The 22,090-nt window shown below is 41.3% G+C and overlaps 2 protein-coding genes across 5 annotated transcripts in view; one reads left to right on the top strand and one right to left on the bottom strand.

Moving 5' to 3' along the window:
* ADAM10 (ADAM metallopeptidase domain 10) overlaps positions 1-3,188 on the bottom strand; it is a 115,523-nt gene extending 112,335 nt beyond the window's left edge. Inside the window, exon 1 of one of the 3 annotated variants that reach the window (XM_014839441.3) lies at positions 2,817-3,188. In XM_014839441.3, the coding sequence (XP_014694927.1) occupies positions 2,817-2,871 (55 nt within the window). In that variant the 5' untranslated portion in view covers positions 2,872-3,188. Of the gene's footprint in view, positions 1-2,315; positions 2,621-2,816 lie in introns of those variants that run through there. The other 2 variants (XM_014839442.3, XM_070500800.1) reach the window with 2 other exon arrangements.
* Positions 3,189-17,661: 14,473 nt separating this feature from the next.
* Positions 17,662-22,090, top strand: part of MINDY2 (MINDY lysine 48 deubiquitinase 2) — a 66,389-nt gene continuing 61,960 nt past the window's right edge. For both annotated transcript variants that reach the window (XM_044764807.2, XM_044764806.2), the window contains exon 1: positions 17,662-20,625. In XM_044764807.2, coding sequence (XP_044620742.2) covers positions 19,447-20,625 — 1,179 coding nt within the window. In that variant the 5' untranslated portion in view covers positions 17,662-19,446. The remainder of the gene's footprint in view (positions 20,626-22,090) is intronic.

Genomic DNA, 22,090 nt, shown 5'->3' with positions numbered 1-22,090 from the left:
ATCTCAAGTTAAAAAGATGAAGAGTCAGAGCTCCTTAAAGACACAGACAAAACGTCTGCCTCTTTTATTAATTCACAGACCCTTACTTGCTGGTAAAAGTGAGAGCAATAGTTGGAGCTTAAACTTTGATACTTTTAAGACTTTCAGCCAAACTTCCAGAAGACTTATTTCTACAGAATGCCTGGTACAAAGCAAAGCATTTACATCAGAATTTTAAGTATAAAAAACATGTTATCCTCCAAAGTTCATTTGATGTGTGACTTCATCAAACCAAAACATTATGGGATTGTATTTACTGCTACAGCTAAAATACCTTTTGATCTCTCAAACACATGAATTTAAAAAAAAAAAAAAAGGAAGAAAAGATATCAACTCTCTAACATAATTGTATTAAAAAGCAGTATTCACACATACATAAAAATCATTTGGGCTACATTTAAACAGAATACTTCCAATAAATTTCTAATGTGGTACAAATAACAAAGAAAAGCACTTTTATGTATATGTTTGAGTACACGTCTATACAGACACTTACTGAACTGTAGAAATTCTATGGTATCGTCCTACAAATACAACATAGGCTGGGACAGGTGCTAGAAATGGACAGCATTAGGAAAGTTTAAGTTTTATGATTCTAAACACTTTCTCTCTTCCAACTTCCCACCCATCATATTAAGAGCAAGAAAAGATGAATGCAAAACCGTGAATGACAAATCAGAAAGGAGGAAGCAACTAAAAAGGTTTATTAAGCACCTAAGAATGATTTATACTTTAAAGTTCAACCCATATTTCCACTCAACTTCTTCTGATCTACACATATTCATTCTCTCATATGCTAAAACAAATATTTTCAATTTGAATGTACTGTATTCTACATATTATCATATAAACTTCTTACAAACTTGACCATAAATAACTCAGATTAGCAGATGAAAATACGTATTATAATAAAATTACAAATATCTCCATGTACCCAAAAGCTACAATCTTGATGCTAATTTTAAAATGAAAGATTTCTTAGTGTCTTTTTGAAAAAGTTCTGCTTAAAACAAACATCAAAAAAGTAAGTAGGCTTTTAACCAATGTTTAATACAAAATGATACTTTATGACTCAAGTTTTGAATGTGGAAAATTTTTGTGTAACAAGGGTCTTAACCCACAAAGATCATGCCGTTAATTTACTTTTTCTTCAACCATCACACTACACCAGTTTCTATTCCCACCGTTTCATTCTGTAAAAACAAAGTACATTTTATATACTGCTACTCATCAGTAGTTTGAAGAGCCTCATGTGTTTGTCTTACTTTTTACAACCTCATAGGAATCAGTGTCTAACTCCCGACTATGATCACAAAAAGTGAAAACAAACAGAAAAGTGGTTTGTTGGAAGCCACATTTAGAACGTAAATACAAATGTTCAATGAAACTATCCTTAAAAAGGGTCTCTAGCACATGATACTTCTTAAAACTAAACAACTAACAGAAGCTCTTAATCTAAAATGTATATGTAACAAATTGAACACTAGAAACTACAACAGAAGTCTAACTACGAAGTATGATCCTCGGACTAAGCAGAACACAGGACAAAAATATGCTTGGCTCTGCAGTCTAAGTCAAAGTGACACAAAAAAGAACGAAACAATACATACACTACATGAGATATTCACATACTTTCTGAATTATGAAATTAGGTTGTACTCATCCAAAACATTCCGGAAAAAGTTTCAATCTAATGCTTTTAAACATACTTTGAGGCTTGAAGCATACTTTGGAGCAACTCAAAAAGTTTACCTAAAATAAAGTACTTACACAACAAAATGATGCAGCTGGTCCTAGGACACACGGCAAATAAAAATCGTCTACAAAACCCGAGTAATCAAGAAATTATATGCTTTTAGTAATTTAACTCCAACTTGCGGGGTGCGGGGGTTGCCACCGTTTTGACAATCCACTAAATACACTGTATGTCTACTCCACCGGAGAGTTTAAGAAAACTCTTCAAGTTGGGTCACCAGGGACCGTCCCTCTAAGAGACCCAGTCCAGCCTATAGATCCAAGAACATCCTGAAGCGGCTTACCTTCCTCCCCACAAACCCTTTCCCCTGGGCAACAGAATGTTTTCACAGAACAGAAACACACCCTCCCGGGATCTCTCTGCAAACACCAGGCACAGGCAGGGCACTGGGGAGAGAGGCAGCCTCTCGTCTCAGACAAGCACACCCCAGTCACTCCTCCACAGGCGGCCCCTCTGCGGATCCGGGGCGGTCTGGATCGCCCCGACCCGCAAAGAACAATACACCCGCCCGGCCGCACACCTCGCAACTCCCCGCGAGCCTGCGCGCCGCTTCTCCGCAGCCGAGCGGACTCCGGAATCCGCCGCGGGGCAGGCAGGGGCTGCGGGCGGAAGGGTGAGGAGGGTGCGGCGGCGCCAGGGCTACGAAAACCGCCGGCGCCCGGCGAGCAGGCTGGAGGGATGGAGCCACCGGCCTGGGCTCCCCGGCTCTCGCCCGGCCACCCGAATCTCCCGGCTCTGCTTCTCTGGAGGCGACCCCCGCCTCCCCTACCGCCGGGACGGTGGGGGGCAGGGAAGGCCTCGCCGAGGCTCGAGCCTCCTCGGCCCGCCACGGAGCGCGGTCGGGGTGCGGGGGACAATAGGGAACGGGGAGCGATGCGCGCCCGAGTGGCGCCGCCGGCCGGCCGGGCTGACTGACGCGCCCGCCGCACCGCGCGACTGGGCTCCGCTCGGCCCGGCCGCCGCTGCCGCCGCGCGGTCCGCCGTGGTCACCGCGCCCCGGGCGCTCGGGGTCGTGCCTCACCTCCCAGCCCCGCCGCCCAGGAGAGGAGAAGAATTAACACTCTCAGCAACACCATCTTCCGCGGCCGCCGCCTCCTCACGGGTTAACAGCAGCACATCGATCCGGAGGGAGAAGCTGAAGGGGTTTGGTCCGGAGCCTCCACGGGAAGCCAGGACCTCCCCCGGCAGGAGAAACGGCGAAGCACCTCCCTCTCGCACCACTTCGGGGGCCGGCAACGCTCCCAGCTCCTCCAAAACAGGGACCTCCCTCCCCCTCGTTCGTTTCCTTCCTCCCTTCCCCGCTTTCCTTCCCTCGTTCCTTCCCTCTTCTCTACCTCCCTCCCCGAGCCTGGGACCTCCGCCTCCTTCCTCACCACGTGACGCGCCAATGCCCAACCGGAGGGCGGAGCCACACCCCTTCCTCCCGCCCCTCCCCCTCCCCAGGAGTCCCAGGGCGCGCGCATGCGCGCGGGGTCCAGTTCCCGAACTGCTGGGCCTGCCGCCGCTTCCTGTCCGCCGCCGGAGAACTGGGATTGGGCTTGGGAGGCGGGGTTTGCTCTGGTCCCGCCCTCGGACGCGAGCGCATCTCTGAGGACCGTCTCAGCTGGTTCTTACAGCTCTTGAGAACCGTCCCTTGGACTGAAAGGGGAGAGTGAAGGATGTTAAGGGGCAGCTTTCCACTTCTTAACTCCATAAGGAACGGAGGTTTTTGTTCTTTTTTGCCTCTCGTGGTGCTCGACAGCTACCAAGTAAACGAAAGCAAAGTCCCAAGAAGCAGTAATTATACCGGCGACAGCCACTAGTGATCAGAACAGGAATGTAAAGACCTTCAAGCAGCAGAAAGGAAAGACACAGCCTAAGGCATATTTTTCTGAGCTCTTTACAAATTTATGTCACAGACCAGGCCTTAGCCATTCTAAAAGTGTGCAGCCTAAACCACGCAGTCGTGAAGTTCCATCCCAAAAAATGTTCTCTTTACCACTCTGTCCCATCCCTGAAGAGAACTCTCGAATTCCCTCAAATTCTTTCAAGTTCATATTTGGTTTCTCAGTAACTCACTTTGGTTCACCATGGTTTAAAGACTTAAAAATAAGACTTGAAACCGTAAAACTAGAAGAAAACAAGGGGAAACAAGGGCTCCTTGACGGTGGTCTTGGAAATGATTTTTTTGGATATGACACCAAAAGCAGAAGCAACAAAAGCAAAAATAAATAAATGGGACTACATCAAACTAAAAAGCTTCTGCACAGCAAAAGAAACAACACAATGGAAAGGCAACCTTTGGAATGAAAGAATATTTGCAAATCATGTATCTGATGAGTTAATGTCCAAAATACATAAGGAACTTTTTTACAGCTCAGTAGCAGAAAAGCAAACAATCCAATGTAAAAATGTGCAGAGGAACTGAAGAGATATTTTTCCAAAGAAGACACCCAAATGGCTAACAGATACATGAAGAGATGTGTAACACCACTAATCATCAGGAAAACGCAAATCAGAACCATGGTGAGATATCACCTCACTGTTAGCATGGCTATCATCAGAAAGACAAGATAGCAAGGATATGGAGAAAAGGGAACCCTTGTGCACTGTTGGTGGGACTGTAAATTGGTGCAGCCACTACAGAAAATAGTATGGAGGTTCCTCAAAAAATTAAAAATAGCACTACCAGATGATTCATCAATCCCACTTCTTGGTATATAACCAAAGGAAATGAAATCAGGATCTCGAAGAGATATCTGCTCTGCCATGATTGTTGCAGCGTTATTCACAATAACCACGATATGGAAACAACCTAAGTGTCCCTCTAAAAGTGAACTGATAAAGAAGACGTGGAATATGCATACAATGGACTATTATTCCGCCATGAGAAAAATGAAATCCTGCCATTTTTGACATCATGGATAGACCTTAAGAAAATTATGCTAAGTTAAATAAGCCAGACAGAGAAAGGCAAATATCATTGATTGCATTTATATGTGGAATCTAAAAAAGCCAAACTCATAGAAACAGAGAATAGAATGATGGTTACCAGGAGCTAGAGGTGGAGAAAATGGGGAGATGTTGGTCAAAGGGTACTAACTTCCAGTTATGAGATGCATAAGTTCTGGGGATCTACTGTAGAGTGACTATACATTAACAGGTGACTATAGTTAATAATATTGTATTATATACTTGAAAGTTGCTAAGAGAGTAGATCTTAAATGTTCTCACTATGAAAAAGAAATGGTAATTATGTGAGATGATGGAGGTGTTAACTCACCCTACTATGGTAATTATTTTGCAATAACTAAGTGTATCAAATCAACATGTTGTACACCTTAAACTTACACAATGTTATATATTGATTATATCTCAATAAAGCCAGGGAAAAAATACATAAATAAAAGTAAACAATTCAGTGGCATTTAATAAATTCACAGTGCTATGTAACCCTCACCATTATCTTGTTCTAAAACATATTTGTATGGCAATTAAAAAAAATTTGTATTTCATGAACTAAAACTTTTTGATAGCATTTAGTTAGATACTCTTCATCTACTTGGCGTCCTACTTGAGTAGGCTGAATTAAGGAATATCAGAATTAATAGTGTGAATATTAATAATAAATTGGAATTCCTATACTTCTTTTTACTCTGTATATTTTTTACAATTTATTACCATTAACGTGAGTCAAGAGTATGCGTATTTAATTCTTAGTTTGAGAAATGAATTGTTACAGTTTTGCTCCAGCATTAGTAAGCTCAAAAATACAGTCAGAAGTTCCAAAACCATCATTAATAGCATCCATTTATAATGGAATGGAATTCTTTTTTTTTCTTTTTTAAAAGATTTTATTTTTCCTTTTTCTTCCCAAAGTCCCCCGGTACATAGTTGTATATTTTTAGTTGTGGATCCTTCTAGTTGTGGCATGTGAGATGCCACCTCAGCATGGCTTCATGAGCAGTGCCATGTACACACCCAGGATCTGAACCAGCAAAACCCTGGGCTGCCAAAGCAGAGCACACAAAACAAACCACTCAGCTACAGGGCCAGCCCCTGAAATGGAATTCTGTGTTTTTTTCTTTTCCGTTTTTTTTGAGGGAGATTAGCCCTGAGCTAACTGCTGCCAATCCTCCTCTTTTTGCTGAGGAAGACTGGCCCTGAGCTAACATCCATGCCCATCTTCCTCTACTTTGTATGTGGGACGCCTACCACAGCATGGCTTTTTCCAAGGGGTGCCATGTCCACACCCGGGATCTGAACCAGCAAACCCCAGGTTGCCAAGAAGCAGAATGTGCAAACTTAACCGCTGCACCACTGGGCCAGCCTCCGAAATGGAATTCTTAAAGGATGGCAAAATCTCTCACAAATTTTTTTCCCCTGGGAAAGAGTCACTCTGAGCTAACATCTGTTGCCATTCTTCCTCTCTTTTTTTTTTTTCCTTCCCAAAGCCCCAGTATATAGTTGTATATTCTAGTTGTAGGTCCTTCTAGTTCTGTGTGAGCCACTGCCACAGCATGGCTACCAACAGATGCGTGGTGTGGTTCTGTGCCCAGGAACCAAACCCAGGCCACTGAAGCAGAGTGGGCCAAACTTTAACTACTAGGCCATCTGTGCTGGCTTTCATGACTATTTTTTCTCCTTTATTAAAAGATCCAATTTTAGGAAACAGTTACATGCAAACATTCCATTACATCTCACCTGTGCTCATTACTATTCTCTTTTGGTGGTACTGTCAACAAACGATGTTTTGATTTTCTAGCTATTAGTCCATCTTGTGGCATGGTTAGTGTTGCAAAGTATTTTTCATAATTAATTCCAGTGGTTAATGCTAAATGGCACTTTTTCTTTAAATTCAACTGGGAAAAATCCAGAATCATATTTTGCTTTACCAAGTTGATCACCGAAAATTACCTTTAGGATTGTATTTATTTTTATATCAAAACATGAATACATTACATATGAGCATCATAATGAATGGTATTCCAATGTTACAAGTTTGGACCACCGTTTTGTTTGAAATTTTAACTTACTACATCTTTGGTATTTTGCAAATGTATGGGAAACAGGTTAAATGTGGAAGTATAAGATCTGCATTTTTACCATCATAGACTGCCTGGGTTCAACTCCCAGCTGTACCATTTATAAGTTGTGTGACTTTGGCCAAGTTATTTCACCTTTATAACCTCAATATTTCTTTTGTAAAATGAGAATGATAAAATATTTGCCTCCCTGGAATTGTTTTGATGATTAAATTAAATTATTTAGCATTTCTAAAGTGATTAGAACAGTGCCTGGCAGGTAATAATTGCTATATAAGTGTTTGTTAAGTAAAAATATATAAATATCATGGTCCTTCCATGAACACTCAAATATCCATTTGAAAGCAGTAATTAATAGCATTATTTCCTTAGCAACAATACACAGCTTTGATATATAATAAAAGTTATCCTCAAATTTTAAGAATGAGAGAATTCAGTAAGCATATGGCCATATACAGTATATTGCATGAGTAATACAACAGGAAAATGCTTGTTGCGCAACTTAAAACTAATCCTGGTAAACATTTCAACAATTGCATTTTAAATTTCCAACTCCTAACAAACTGCCTGCTGGATGTCTCACTGTCATGCCAAATTCAATATGTTTAAGTTCTTATCTCTCGTAATGGCACCATCACTCTCCCAGTAACCTGGGATGGAGAATGGAATCATGTAAGACTTTGCTTCCATCATCTGCTGATAATCAGCTACAAAGTACCCGATTCTTCCCTAAAAATGTCTTTCTTGTGCCCTTAATCCTTCCCTTCCCACTACTGTCATTCCAATTCACACAATTATTTTCTCTTGCCTAGACTGCTGCAGGACTTCTCACCCATCTCACTCCTGTATGTCTCACTTCTGGTCCTGCTTTCAAACTTCACCTCAATCCACTGCAATTTGCTTCCTTCCCCATCATTCCCAAGAAGCTACCCTTGCTGGGGCCATGAAAGACCCATTTGTTACCAATGCCACTGTAAGCCTTCACTCCTTATCTAACCAGCCCTCTTGGTCAATTAACACTCTCTCTGCAAAATTCCCTCCTCTACTGTTTTCCAAGACCTTGCTCTCTCCTGATTTTCCTGCTTATTTTTAGCTGCGCCTTTTGCTGTGTCTCTTCCTCAGGGCTTTTTCTTGTTTTTATCCTTTAAATATTGGTGTTCCTCAGGACTTTATCCTTGACTTTCTTATCTTCTCCTTTTTCAGTGGCCTGATTATGTTTTACTATCCCCAAATGTCAATGACTCTCTAGGCTGTAAATTCCATGAAAACAAAGCCTGAGTCTGTCTGGTTCTGAATTCTACCCCACTACCTGGCACTCTTCCTGCACCTGTGTCCCAAGCCCCAGACCTATGTCCTAGTTACACCATTGACCAGTTCTGTGACCTTGAGTAAGTTAAGGCACTTTTGCCACAGCTGCTTAATTGTTACGATGGGGAGAAGAGTTATACATACTTCAGAGGGTTGCTGTGAGAGTTAAATAATTAATAGATGTAAAGCACTGAGAATAGTGCATGGCACATAGTAAGCATTATAAAATTTTAAGTGTTGTTATTATTAATTACATATCTGACATTTACTAACCAACTCCTCTCTGAAGTTACACAGCCACACCAAATTCAACATATCCAAAACCAAACAAAACCCTACATCAACCTACTCACACCATTTTTATCTCCCAAATTCCCTCTTTTGGTTAGTGGCAATAACATCTACGCAATTATCTAAACTCCTCTCCCATTCCAGTAGATCGTCAAGTCATCTTTAATATCCAACGTATGAAATTCCCACACCTATGGCTACTTCAACAGACCAAGCTCTGTTCTCCCTGTCTCAGGTTACCCATCCCTGACCTTTTGTTCCCGAGCTTTTGTTCCCACTGCTGCCAGAGTGATATTTTTAAAAAATATATCCTTTGGGGACCAGCCCGTGGCCTAGTAGTTAATTTCGGCAGTCTCCACTTTGGCGGTCCAGGTTCAGCTCCTGGGCACAGACCTACGCTACTCATTGCTGGCCATGAAGCTATGCTGTGGCAGCTTCCTTTCTGCTTATAGAGTTTGTTAAAAACAACAACAAGACAACAGGCCTAAAATGGAGTCAATTATGCTTTGCCCCATGTCACCAAACCGAGACCTCATTACAGTTTTAGCTGTCCCAGAAATGGAATCTTAAACCAGTCAACCAGGAATCTCCCGATCAGCACCTAGTTAGGTCGTCTGCCTGATAGACCCCTGCCATCCCTAAAGGAAAGTGACCTTGCAATAACTAACCCGTTTTTTCACTCAGCATAACTTCCTTGTTCCCACTCCCTTCTGCCACTCCCTTCTGTCTTTCATTTTGTGCAGCTCCTCAGAACTCCTTTCTATCTGGTAGATTGCTTGTTGTCTGATTCAAATCAATTTTTGCTCAAATAAACTGTTAAATTTTTTAACAAGCTTCAGTTTGTCTTTGAACAAGTATTACATAGCTTTTAAAGTGCTGGTCACAACCTGGTAGTTCATAACCCAAATTAGATTCACAGATACGTTTTGTTTGACTTGTAGTTAAAAATTTTGTTCTTCATTATGTGTCAATATCCTACAATTCCAGATTTTCTGTGAAAGCTGAAAGGTTAAAGCAGACTTAAGTTCTTGCAAAACATCAATTGGCTGAAACTGAGTAGAGGCTGCCGCTCTTGGACGTAGCTGGTCTAATGTTACCCCAGCCTGCATGTCCTTGTCAATATTCCAGCTTGTGACCTCTGTTTTAAGAAGTAGACCAAGTTTTAAATAGTCTTGAAGTGTTTTTCTAGACCCCTGGCACCCCACTAATCTCAATCACATTTTAGTCTAAAATATCTAATATTTATAACCCTCGTGTAATTAATCATGTGTTACTTTATGAAAACTCTCATATTATTATTCTGATACCACAGAGGGCAGAGATAGGCTTTGAGGCAAAGCAGAGGGCACCCAAAAAAACCTTACTGGGTCGCAATAATAATTATTGATCATTTATTCAACAAATATTTGTTCTGCTCCAGATTTGGGGATTTCCAGACTACCAAGACAATATTCCTGATGTAGTGCCAGGCACCATAATAAGCACTTGATATACACGATCCCATTTACTCTTTGCAACAATGCTATGAAGTAAACATATTGCATTTCACAAATGAGGAAGTTATTTTAGGGTTAGAAGTTAGACCAGGCATTTCACCCAAAAACAAACTCATTTGTCCAACTTTTTTTCTCTTCTCCCTTAAATGAACCTCCTGCTCCATCCAGTCAAACTGGTCTACCTGGGAACTCCAGAGCATCTTAAACTTTCCTCCTTCCATGCTTTTTATCCCCTGTTTCCTTTCTGCTTATACACTATTCAAAAAAAAAAGAAAAAAAAGACACCAGGCTCAAAACAGTCAAGTAGGCCAAGCCCTATGTTATCAAGCTGAGACTTAACTTAATTACAGTTGCAGCTCTCCCAGAAATGAAATCTTAAACTCCGAATCTTGCAGTCTAGACTTTTGAATTACTGGGTGAATCCTTATTATAAATGCTATGGTCCAGAATATACCTCTTGGCTTTGAAAGTCCAGAAGCTTGATTTTTCTCAGTGCAACTTGAGTTGATCAGCCAACAAGGACTAATTCACAGGCACTAAACTCTCAAGGGATGTATGTCTTGATCAAAATGTCACTATTATTTTATAAGTTAGACATTCATGTTAGCAAGTCAATGCATTCTCTTTTTCTTTCTCTCTCTTTTTCCCTTCTTTCTTTCTTTCTTTCTTTTTTTTGCTGAGGAAGATTAGCCCTGAGCTAACATCTGTGCCAATCTTTCTCTACTTTCTATGTGGGTCACCACCACAGCATGGCTGATGAGTGGTGTAGCTCCGTGCCCAGGATCTGAATCCACAAACCCAGGTTATGGAAGCTGAGCACACCAAACTTAATTGCTATGCCATGTGGCCAGCCCTGAATTCTCTTTTTTATCTTTAATACCTGAGAAGCTAAATCATAATCTAAAGTAGTTTACTAAGCAAGGTATCAGTGCAGAAAAAATTAATGGAATGATTTTACTGGCTAATTCATCCAACTATCCGACTTACTACACCACATTAGAATCTATTAAGGGACCAGACAGGTACCAGGCCATCCACCTGTTCAGGTGACCGCCACCCTAGATGGTGATGGAAGCACACTGTGACAAACCCTTATGTTCTGAGATCTTCTCTAGACCTCATGCAGACCACCATCTCCCTTTCTGTTATAATTTGCTTGCTTCAGGAATAATATAATTGTTTTTACAATTATTCAGACTTTGATTCAATTTCCAGGCCTTACTTTTGCTTCTTTTGGAAAATCCTGTCTTCTAAGGAAACTATAGCAAATAGCTAATCTAATTCATTTTATACTGATTTGGTTATTTAGTTCTCATCTTTCTGGGAAGCACTTCAGAGTAGCCCTTAGGCACTGCCTCAGATGTCATATTTTTATTTTACTTGTAGGCACTTATGCTTTGTCTTCCTAAACAGATTGTAACCAGTTTGAGGGCAGACATAATAATAACGTATTTGAAGAGCTTTGCCGTATGTTCCCATTTCATTCACAAAACCCCATAGCAAAATCATTCACATTAATATTTTTCCCCTGCCTTTCTTTTTTCTTTTACGAAAGGTGAAAATTGAAGTTAAAAGATGTAAATTGACCTAGCCAAGCTTGTAAAATTAGTCAATGGCAGGACCAGGTTCTGTTCCCAGGTCTTGCAGTATCCAGTCACCACCCTTTCTACGAGATTAGGTTGTTTCTGTGTGACCATGTTTAAGCTTCTCTTCTGTGCCCCAAAGCACCACATTGTAGATATTCAAGAAATAATTACAGAGATTCATTATTGTAATTATAAGCTAAATGAGTCATAATCCTTACTATATGCATATTGACAATTACCAACTATACTTACTTCTCAACAATGCAAGTGGTTATTACCTGACATTGTTCTAGATGAGTGTTTCTCAATGTATGGCCAGTGGAATACCTGCAGCAGAGTCACTTAGGATTCTTGTCAAAACTGCAGATTCCTGGGCTTTTCTCTAACTCTGTTCAGTCAGAACTCCTGGAGATGGGGACCGGAAACATGGATTTTTAACAGGCTTCCCACTTGAGAGTTAATCACACTGAAGCTTGACAATCATTGTTCTACATAAACATGAGGGATAGAGTGAACATAAAAGACTAAGTTCTCTTGGAAAGTCAATGTCAACATATAAAAGTAATAGAGAAGAGGATATATTCCTGTGACTCTAAGATATCCTCAATTGTAAGATATGCCATTGATTTAATAATAGCTTTTGAAGAAAAGAGCATTAATGTTCAAAAAATGTTTAATTCTGAGTTTAGAAAATTTTAAGTATTAAGAAAATGAACCTTACACTGGAGGAAATTCAGTAATTATATTTTGAATGGTGTAGTGAAAACAAAAGAGTTCGGAGGTAAGAAGTTGGATACGATCTGAGAAGACTTTGAAAGGTAATCTGGGGTTAAGAGAAAAGAGGATATTTTAAATTAGGGGGAAAAAAATGAGCCATTGATTTGCATAGGTATAATTAGTTCAGTGAGCAAACAAAACCTTATAGAAAGAGGGTTATTATTACATTTTAGTAGTTCATAAGGCTGGTTAAATAAGAATGAGCACAGATTAAGAAAAGCTTTGAATGCCAAGCCAATTCAAGATATTTAGTGGTTAAGGAAATGCCTTTAAAGGTTTTTCAGGGTAGAAAGAAACAATGAAAGCACTGTCTATTTTTTATTTTATTTCTTTTTAAAATTTTTTTTTATTTTTCCTTTTTCTCCCCAAAGCCCCCCAGTACACAGTTGTGTATTTTTAGTTGTGGGTCCTTCTAGTTGTGGCATGTGGGATGCTGCCCCAGTGTGGTCTGACGGGCGGTGCCATGTCACGCCCAGGATTTGAACTGGCAAAACCCTGGGCCTCTGAAGCGGAGCACACGAACCTAACCACTCGGCAACCGGGCCGGCCCAAAACATGGTTAAATCTGGCAATATACACAATGTACTCCAAGGAAAAGAAACTGTAGAGAAATCAGTTAGCAGGTTTACTCCAACACACTCACTGACCTAGGAGAGCACCAGAGAGAATGGAAAGCAAGGCTTGGATAAAACGTTGAAGGAAGAGGCAAATCTTGATTTGACTTGAACTACTGGAAACTTATCTGAGGAATATAATTACAAGTACATATATAAAGATTCAGTTACAAGGACATTGATTGCAGTGAAATTCATAATACTTAAGCAACGGAAACAACCTAAATGTCCAAGAAGCAGGGGTGGGTCCAGCCGTATAATGGCATATTCTTAATTCACTAGGAATGTTGCAGATGAATGTATACTAATGCACAAAGATGTTCACAATATATTGATAACTGAAAAAATTATCAGAATGGTCCAATTTTTGTTTACAAAAATATAGGTGTTCAGAGGTCTAGAAAAGTTGGGGAAGGATATCCATACAGTGAAGTGTCCCTAGTCTTCTAATTCTTCATTCCACAGTGTGGTGGGGGTGTTTTCATTTTCTTCTTTTTGCTTATCCATGTTTTCTAATTTTTCTAAAATGAATATGTTTTGGTTTTGTGTTAAGAAAACAAAATTACTTATTTACATTAAACATTTTAAATTTAGAAATAAGACTCATTGACTATGAGGAAACTAAAACAAAACTACTTGAATGTTTTAAGCCTGGGTGACAGAGACTGATATTAACGTGGAAAAATATGGGAAAGAGAACAAAAAAGCATTTTGAGATCGGGATGATAAAATATAGTTTTAGACATGACTTTGACAGTGGAGATATAGATATATATATCTATGTGCACGCGCACACACACACACACACACACGTACACAAATATACACACTCCTCAAGGGAGAGTATACAGAAAACATAGCCAAAGATACTAACTTTAGAGCATTGTGGAGTTCTGGGAGAATAATGAAAAATAACGTTGGCTATAGAGGGTGAATTGAGAAGCCTTTTATTCTTGCTAAGTTTTATTTATTTGCCATAGGGGTGGGGAGGGGAGGGTTCCCCTACTGCTAGAGTGGTAATTCTCAAACTTTACTGTGTATCAGAATCACCTAGAGGCCTTGTTAAAACACAGACCTCTGTGTTACTTGGCTCTACACCCAGAGTTCCTGATTCTGTAGGTCTGGGGTGGGACTACAGAATATTCATTTTTAACAAGTTACCAGGTGATGCTGATATGCTAACCCAAAACCTACACTTTGAGAACAACTGTGCCAGAGCTGAGAGATTTCTGGCACACTGATAGGTTGGCAGGGCAGAAGTATGTTTGAGGAGAGAAGTCCTAACACATGATATACTTGATCCAACAACAAAACCTTAACTATTGGTGTAAGACCAGAGGAATAGGGATTCTGAGTTGAAGGTGATGGAATATATTCCTTGAATTCATTCCTGATGCAGCCTATCTGGCCCCATATTTAGGTCCCCCTTTAAAAATGACTACATGGGTAAAATTGAGAGAACTATTTCACTGATACTGTAGCATATTAGAGCTATAATAAAAGGGAAAAGAAGGTCATTTCCCTCCAGTCACCATTAGGCATCTTTAACACCACCAGGACAGACTAGCATCTGGTGAAGCAGCATGGAGTAGAAGGAGCACCTGGTAGAATATCATAGGATTGGATTTGTTTCTGAACAGGTGTGGGACTCCTCATGGGGGCTCTCAGAAATAATTAAATGGGGAATGTACTTTGCAGGAGGCTGGAGTTCTGCATAAGCAGCTCAGAGCCAGAGCCAGGGCAATTTGAATTACATGGAAACCCTTGATTTTAACTTAGAAATTTATCACCATATCTTGAGTAGAAAGCTAAGTGAAGAGGAGTAAAGGCTTATATGCTCAGAGCCAATCTTAATTCATCTAACAATAAAGAATGGTCAAATTATTTGTAGTAGAACCATCAACAAAATAAAAGCAAGATGTCTGAATTATAGCTCTTACAGGTTTATGCAGGATAAGCTGAGGAAGAGAAAACATAGGCTGGGGAATAATTACAATGCTCCGATGCTCTTGTAGTAATGGATAAGGACTCAGCAAGGGGGTGGCTACAGAAGAACGAAGGAGGAAAGGCATATATAATATCAGCAAGACTTGATAGATGAGATGGTGGCCAGTAAGTAAACTAGGCTACAAGTCAAAGATAGCACCAACTTTTCTGTCATGGTAGCTAGAAAAGCTATGATCTAACTAAAAAAAACCAGAGACTTTTAAAAGAATAATCATTTCAAGAGTTAGAGATATGTTTTTTGGATTTCTTAACCTGAGTTAACAATCAGCCTGTGATTTTAATTAGGAGAGTGTAGTTTAATGCTTCCTTAATTATCTCACATTAAAAGATTTTTTCCTCATCTGAATTTTTATCACAGTTATTGTTCATACCACTCATTTAGTATTATTAACTGACATATTCTCAATGATCATTTCATGTGAATGTCTTATTTCCCAAAACAGATTTTGCCCTCCCAAAGAGTAAAACCAATGGGGCTGGCCCCGTGGCCAAGTGGTTAAGTTCGCGCACTCCGCTGCAGGCGGCCCAGTGTTTCGTTAGTTCGAATCCTGGGCGCGGACATGGCACTGCTCATCAGACCACGCTGAGGCGGCATCCCACATGCCACAACTAGAAGAACCCACAACGAAGAATACACAACTATGTACCGGGGGGGCTTTGGGGAGAAAAAGGAAAAAATAAAATCTTTAAAAAAAAAAAAAAGAGTAAAACCAATGTGTTATGCCTCTTTCCCCCATATCTCACTCTCTGGAACTATCAATAACTCCACACTAAGTATACTTTTTTATAGCATATGGTTCAGATATCCTTTGAAAAATGTAAAGGATACATTAAAAATTATGATAAATATTCTAAGAAATGAAAAGTCAGGATGACATTGAACAATAAAAACAAATGAGAAAGAACCCTTGGAAATTAAATATAAAATAGCATCAATAAACAATGCATTAAAAAGAATTGAAAGATAAAGGTGAGGAAACCTCTTAGAAAGTAGAAAAAAGATAAATAAAATTAGAGAAGAGATAAGAATTATAAAAGAAATGAAAAAAGAAAATTTCCCAGAACCAAAGAACGTAAGTTTCTACATTGAAGGTAGTCACCAAGTACCCAGCCCAATGAGTAAAGAAAGGCCCACCCTAAGATATATCAACTATCAAAATGTCAGAACTCCAAGAAGAAGAAGATCAAATAAACTTCAGAGAAAAGAAATAGGTTATACACAAAGGTTCTGGAGTCTAACAGCATCAGACTAGTCTACAATTAGCTGGAAGCTGGAAGACAATTGCTCCATGACTTCAAAATGAAGAAAAAGTATTTCCAACATTGAATTTTATATCCAGCCAAACTATAAAATGTAAAAATAGAATAAGGTCTATCTTTCTTTTCAGAGATACACAATCCACAAAATATGCTTCCTATGCACTCTTTCTTGGGAAGTTAACTAAGAATGTGTTCCACCAAATCAAAAAAAGAGGAAGACAGGAGATCCAAGAAAGAAAGGAATCAACATGGAAGAGAGGAGGAAGGAATTCCTAAGACGATAGTGAAAGAGACATCCTAGGAAGACAGCTGTGCAGCAGGCCTGTAACACAGCAAGTTCAGACCAGAGCAAGCAAAGCGTGTGTTCCCAGAGGATGTACCCAAGATGAAAATGGGTCTGAGAGGTAACCTGATATGGTTGAGTCAGTCTGTGTGGTAAGGCCGTGGCTGAATTACTGTTAAGTGAAGAGTTAAGCAAACAAAATGATGAAGTAATTATTAATTCCAGGAAAAACAAAAACTTTAACAGGAAAAGAAATATAATCATAGTCATAGTAAAATACCTGACTTAGTGGTGAATAATATTTACATAACTTTAATGCTTTAAACTATGAGTACTTTATTTAAGTAAAAATTTTGAAATAATTGGGAATTTGGAGCAAGGCGAGGAAGAATGGTGTGAGAGAAAAGAACTAACTCCTCATCTTTCATGGGAATAAATCAATAAATGATGTCTACAATTTTTTTTTTTTTTTGAGGAAGATTAGCCCTGAGCTAACTGCTGCCAATCCTCCTCTTTTTGCTGACGAAGACTAGCCCTGAGCTAACATCCATGCCCATCTTCCTCTACTTTATATGTGGGACGCCTACCACAGCATGGTTTGACAAGCGGTGCCATGTCCGCACCTGGGATCCCAACCAGCAAACCCCAGGCTGCTGAAGCAGAACGTGCGCACCTAACCACTGTGCCACTGGGCTGGCCCCTACAATTTCTAAATGAAGAAAGCAGAGTGTAATCATGTTACTCAGAAATACAGGAATAGAAGCTAAAGAATATATAGGAGTTGAATGGGACTGCTTCTAAAAAACACTTAGGCTGGCTTGGCGGTGCAGTGATTAAGTTCACATGCTCTGCTTTTGCAGCCTGGGGTTCACTGGTTCAAACCCCACGTGCGGACCTATGTACCACTTATCAAGCCATGCTGTGGTAGGCATCCCACATATAAAGTAGAGGAAGATGGGCACAGATGTTAGCTCAGGGCCAATCTTCCTCAGCAAAAAGAAGAGGATTGGCAGCAGACATTAGCTCAGGGCTAATCTTCCTCAAAAAAAAAGAAAAAAGAAAAAAAGAACAACACTCAAAAGTGAGGAGGGATAGAGTAGGGAACTGCTTTGTTTTTATATAAATTATTTGACTTTTAAGACTATTCTATCTGTAATTTAGAAAAGTAATTTTAAAAATTTGGATAATAACCATTTTATTTTAAAATGATACATCTTATCTCACATTTAGCTAAAAATACATACAAGTCATATAAGACTGAGACATTTTTAGTTTACTTTCTTCTCCCTAGATGCTACTCCCCACCTCCCTTGGAAAAACAACTATGTACATTTTCACAAACTTACATAAATACACACATTTTCATGGCTGTTCATCTTGGCTTATATAATCACTGACAACGTATGAAAAGAAAAATTGGTTCTGTTTCTTTCTGTTATAAATAAACTACTAAATTACGCATGTGAGCATTTGAAACATATACCAATAAAAACTACCAGAGCAAGTACAGGTTTATTTCAGTAGGGTTTTTGAAAAATGGTGAAAGGCCATTATTTGAGATGTGTGTTTCACAATTTTGGGGTCTACTATGGTTTGTGGCCTGTAAATGATTCATTCGTTCAATCTATTCATATAATGCATCTTTACCAATCTTTTTATAATCAAAGCACCACGCTAAATTCTGAATTTCTTGAAGTCTATAATATTCTCATTTGCACTTAAAGGCCTTAAATACTCCAAAGTGCTTAATCCAGCAGCATATATCTTAATCTGTTAACATTTGCAATTCTTTCTCAGGGAAAACTCTAATTTGACCAATAGTATTTATGGCTTATGGATTGACATGGAGACCAAAAATACACAAAACTCCTAAATTCAACATTCTGAAGAAGCTTTCCATTATCTTTCTTAATTTTCCTCTTTTCCAGGAGTTGGATAAATATCATAATATTCTATCAATGTAAAAAGGTGGAAGGAGCTCCATCTTCTGCATTCTCAGGAAACCATAGTTTCCAAGCAAGTATGAAAAATATACCAATAAGCAGAAAACACTAGACAGTAAACCCCATGATGGTATAAGCCCTGTTATCTTAGTCACCACGACATCTCCACTGCCAAGCACAGTAACCAGCAATGTACTTGCTACTGAGTGAATGAAACACTACTTTGTAATTGTGTCTACCTTCTCTAACCAAAAGATACAAAAAGATCACATTCTATTAGGTATCACGTATTATATACCTGACTACGAAGGAAAAAGTGTCGTCAACTTTTGCATCCCCGGAGACTAGAAAATGTTGAAAGACAAAAAAGCAAAAAAAGGAAAAGAAAAAAAGCCCTTGGCGGGAACAGATGAGAATAGGACTTAAATCCATTTTGTCACCAATAAAACTTCCAGCCTGCTCTGTCCCCTCTGAAATCTGCACGGCCTTAAGAGGAGTCAATTCTAATTAGAAAAGTCGCTTTTTCAGGAACAGGCACTTCCCACTCCATGCAAGGTGAGGCCAAGTTAACCAAACCGCAGACTTGGCTAATGCAAGCATAAGCTAATTTATTATGATTGGCCCAAATTACCCACTTTTTTTTGCTGCGCAGGCCAATATCCACAACCGCACTGACGCCTCATGTAGGGCGAGCGTTTTCACCAGTAGCTGGTGGGGAGCACAGTGTTTCTCAGCCAAAACCGAGGGAGACTGGAATTTGTGCAGTGTAGTAATCCAAACACCTCCAGTAGATCCCAGCCTTTAACATCTGTATCTCGTAAGAAATTCCTTCAATTTTCCATATTACAAGCTGGGGAAACAAATCTCCTGAGCCCTTCGGGGAGGAGCTCTGTGCCAAATACTACAACTACCGCCAACTCCCCATCCCCGAGCCTCAGGCTGGGCCACACACCACCCAGCTCGAAAGGAGCACAACACGACTGCCCGCCGCCCGCCGAGCCTTTAAAGAAGCCGCGCGGTCGGGCTGCCCCAGAGTTCAACTTCCGGCCACAGAGGGAGAGAATGTTTTCCTCCTGGCCACGCCCGCCACACCCCGCCTTCCGAGCGCGAGCTCGGGCGCACGAGCACGAGGAGGGGGCGGGGCCGTTTGGGCCGCAGCTGCGCAGTTCGCCCTCGCCCGGCGGCGCGCAGGCACGTCCAGAGCCGGCCGACAGCGCGGCGGCGCGCGCGCGCGCTCCCGGGGCCCTCCCCCGTGACGTGCCTGGCCGAGGCCGCGCAAGGGCGCCGTATCTGCCAGGGCCGCTGTCATGGCGTCGGAGGCACTGGCTGAGGAGAACCCGCCGCGGTCTCTTTAGAGCGAGGGGCGGGCGGCTGGGTATGGAGAGCGGCCCCGAGAGCCTGCAGCCGCTAGAAAACGGGGTGGCCGCTGTGCCAGCGCCAGGGACAGGCTCTCCGCAGGAAGGGAGACAGGAGACGAGGCTCGCCGCTGGGGATGGTCCTGGAGTATGGGCGGCGGAGTGCGACGGCGGGAATGGGCAGGGGGCGGCGGCCGCCAGGAGGAGCCTCCCAAAGTCGGGTTCTCCCGCCGGCTCTCCTCCGATTCCCGGACCCTGTAGCTCCTTCTCGGGCTCCGACTTGAAGGAGAGCGACTTGGCCAGTCCTGCTGCCCAGAAGGCGCTGCTGGGAGGGCAGCACAAGGTGACCGCCTCCCCCGAGACAGCCGAGGCCGGAGCGGGCCATGGGTTGGGTCCGGCCGGAGACGCGGGCGCCCGCCCGGATCCCACCGGCACCTGCCGGGCGGAGTCGGCGGCCGCGGGCTCGGAGGAGCCCAGCAGCGCCGGCGGCCTCAGCAGCAGCTGCAGCGACCCGAGCCCTCCTGGGGAATCGCCGAGCCTGGACTCCCTGGAGTCATTCTCGAACCTGCATTCTTTCCCCAGTAGCTCCGAGTTCAATAGTGAGGAGGGAGCTGAGAACAGGGTCCCCGAGGAAGAGGAGGAGGAGGAGGGCGCGGCAGTGTTGCCCGGGGCTGTGCCTCTGTGCAAAGGGGAGGAGGAGGGGGAGGAGGAGGAGGGGGAGGCAGCTCAGGTGCTGGCGGCCTCCAAGGAACGCTTCCCGGGACAATCTGTCTATCACATCAAGTGGATCCAGTGGAAGGAAGAGAACACACCCATCATCACCCAGAATGAGAATGGACCCTGCCCTTTGCTGGCCATCCTCAATGTTTTGCTTCTGGCCTGGAAGGTACATTCTGCAGCTTTCTATTCCCTACACTTTTGGGGAGGGAGAAAACGGGGTGAGGGAGCTGCTGCATGTCAGCTGATGGCTTCCTCCTTTCTTTCCTCGTCATGAGGCCCCTTTTCTTCTTACGCGAAATTCATTCCGGGACTCCCTTGTTGAAAGAATATTCTCATATGTATATCAGAAGGAATTGCCGGCAACCTCAGGTCTCTCTTGTAATGTTTAAATGAGCGTTCAACATTCAGTTGTGGTTGATAGACTTACAAACAACTAGGACTTAGAGCATCCTAAAACCTACGATTTTTTAAAAACTATATTTTGAATGTTATTTCTATCTTACTGACTTTATCACATATGCAGAAGAGTGAAGAATTTGGGGGAATGATCTTCAGAAGATACCATGAATCCATGATATCAGGGAGCGAGTTTTGATGGTTTTGTTTGCTCTATTTTCCAACTAATGCTTGCTCCATTTGGGTGTGGATACTTAAGGAAATGGTGATAGGGAAGATGTGGCCCCTTAGACAAATTCCATTTAAGGAAAAGCATTGGTCTGAGACTCAATTACCATCTCTTCTTGGTTTTCAAAGATTATATTTTCGTTTTATGCGTGATTTTTACTTGCCTCATTTCTTTGGATCTACTTAAGTAGTTTGGCATTATTATTAACCGCTCATCAGAATGTGTTAAGGGAGCTGAAATTGTAGCAACTACAATAAGATATATTCGAGGTAAAGGAGCAAAAAAGAGAAGGGCCCTTCAAAAGTAAGTGTATTGAAACCTCAGAGTGAGTTGCCTGTAAATGAAGTGTCTTATTTAAGCTTGCAGTTTTAGGGTGCTGAGAAGATGCATCTTATAGCACATATTTTATTTTCAAATTGATAATTGTGTCTACACATAAAATGTCCCCAGGAAAAACATCTGGATTATTCTGACCTGTTAGGAAGAAAATCAAGTAAAGGGAATAGTATTTATTACATGCTTTTGTCTTCCTGTTACTAGCAAGGGCTGATGCAAAAGAAATAAGATTAGAAATCTTACCAATACGTGGTACATAATGGCACTCAAATGTTTTGAGGGAAGACTGCGTCTGCTCTTGAAGAGCTGTCGAGCTCTTTGGGGTTGCAGCATTGCTTTACTTGAAATTATTAAAGAACTATGCAAAACAGTACACTATAAATAGTGGGTTATAGGAAACAGATTGAAATGCATTAGATATCCCAAAAGGGGAAATTTTCCTTTGGTCTGGCATAGTCCCAGAGAGCCTCATGGAATTTGTGGGTCTTGAACCAAGCTTTTAAGGAAAAGTAAAATTTAAAAGAATAGGAAAATGGAATCCCTGGGAGAGGGAAGGGTGTAAACAAAAGTGATGAAAATAGAATGGATATTGTGTGTGTGTGTGTGTGTGTGTGTGTGTATTGGATGACAGGAATGGTAAGTTCATATTGGAGAATAATAGAAAATAAAA

The sequence above is a fragment of the Equus asinus genome, chromosome 2, assembly GCF_041296235.1.
Source record: "Equus asinus isolate D_3611 breed Donkey chromosome 2, EquAss-T2T_v2, whole genome shotgun sequence".
In the NCBI taxonomy this organism is placed as follows: Eukaryota; Metazoa; Chordata; class Mammalia; order Perissodactyla; family Equidae; genus Equus; species Equus asinus.
Note: the sequence above shows the minus strand (reverse complement) of the source record. Positions and strands in the feature narration are given on the sequence as shown.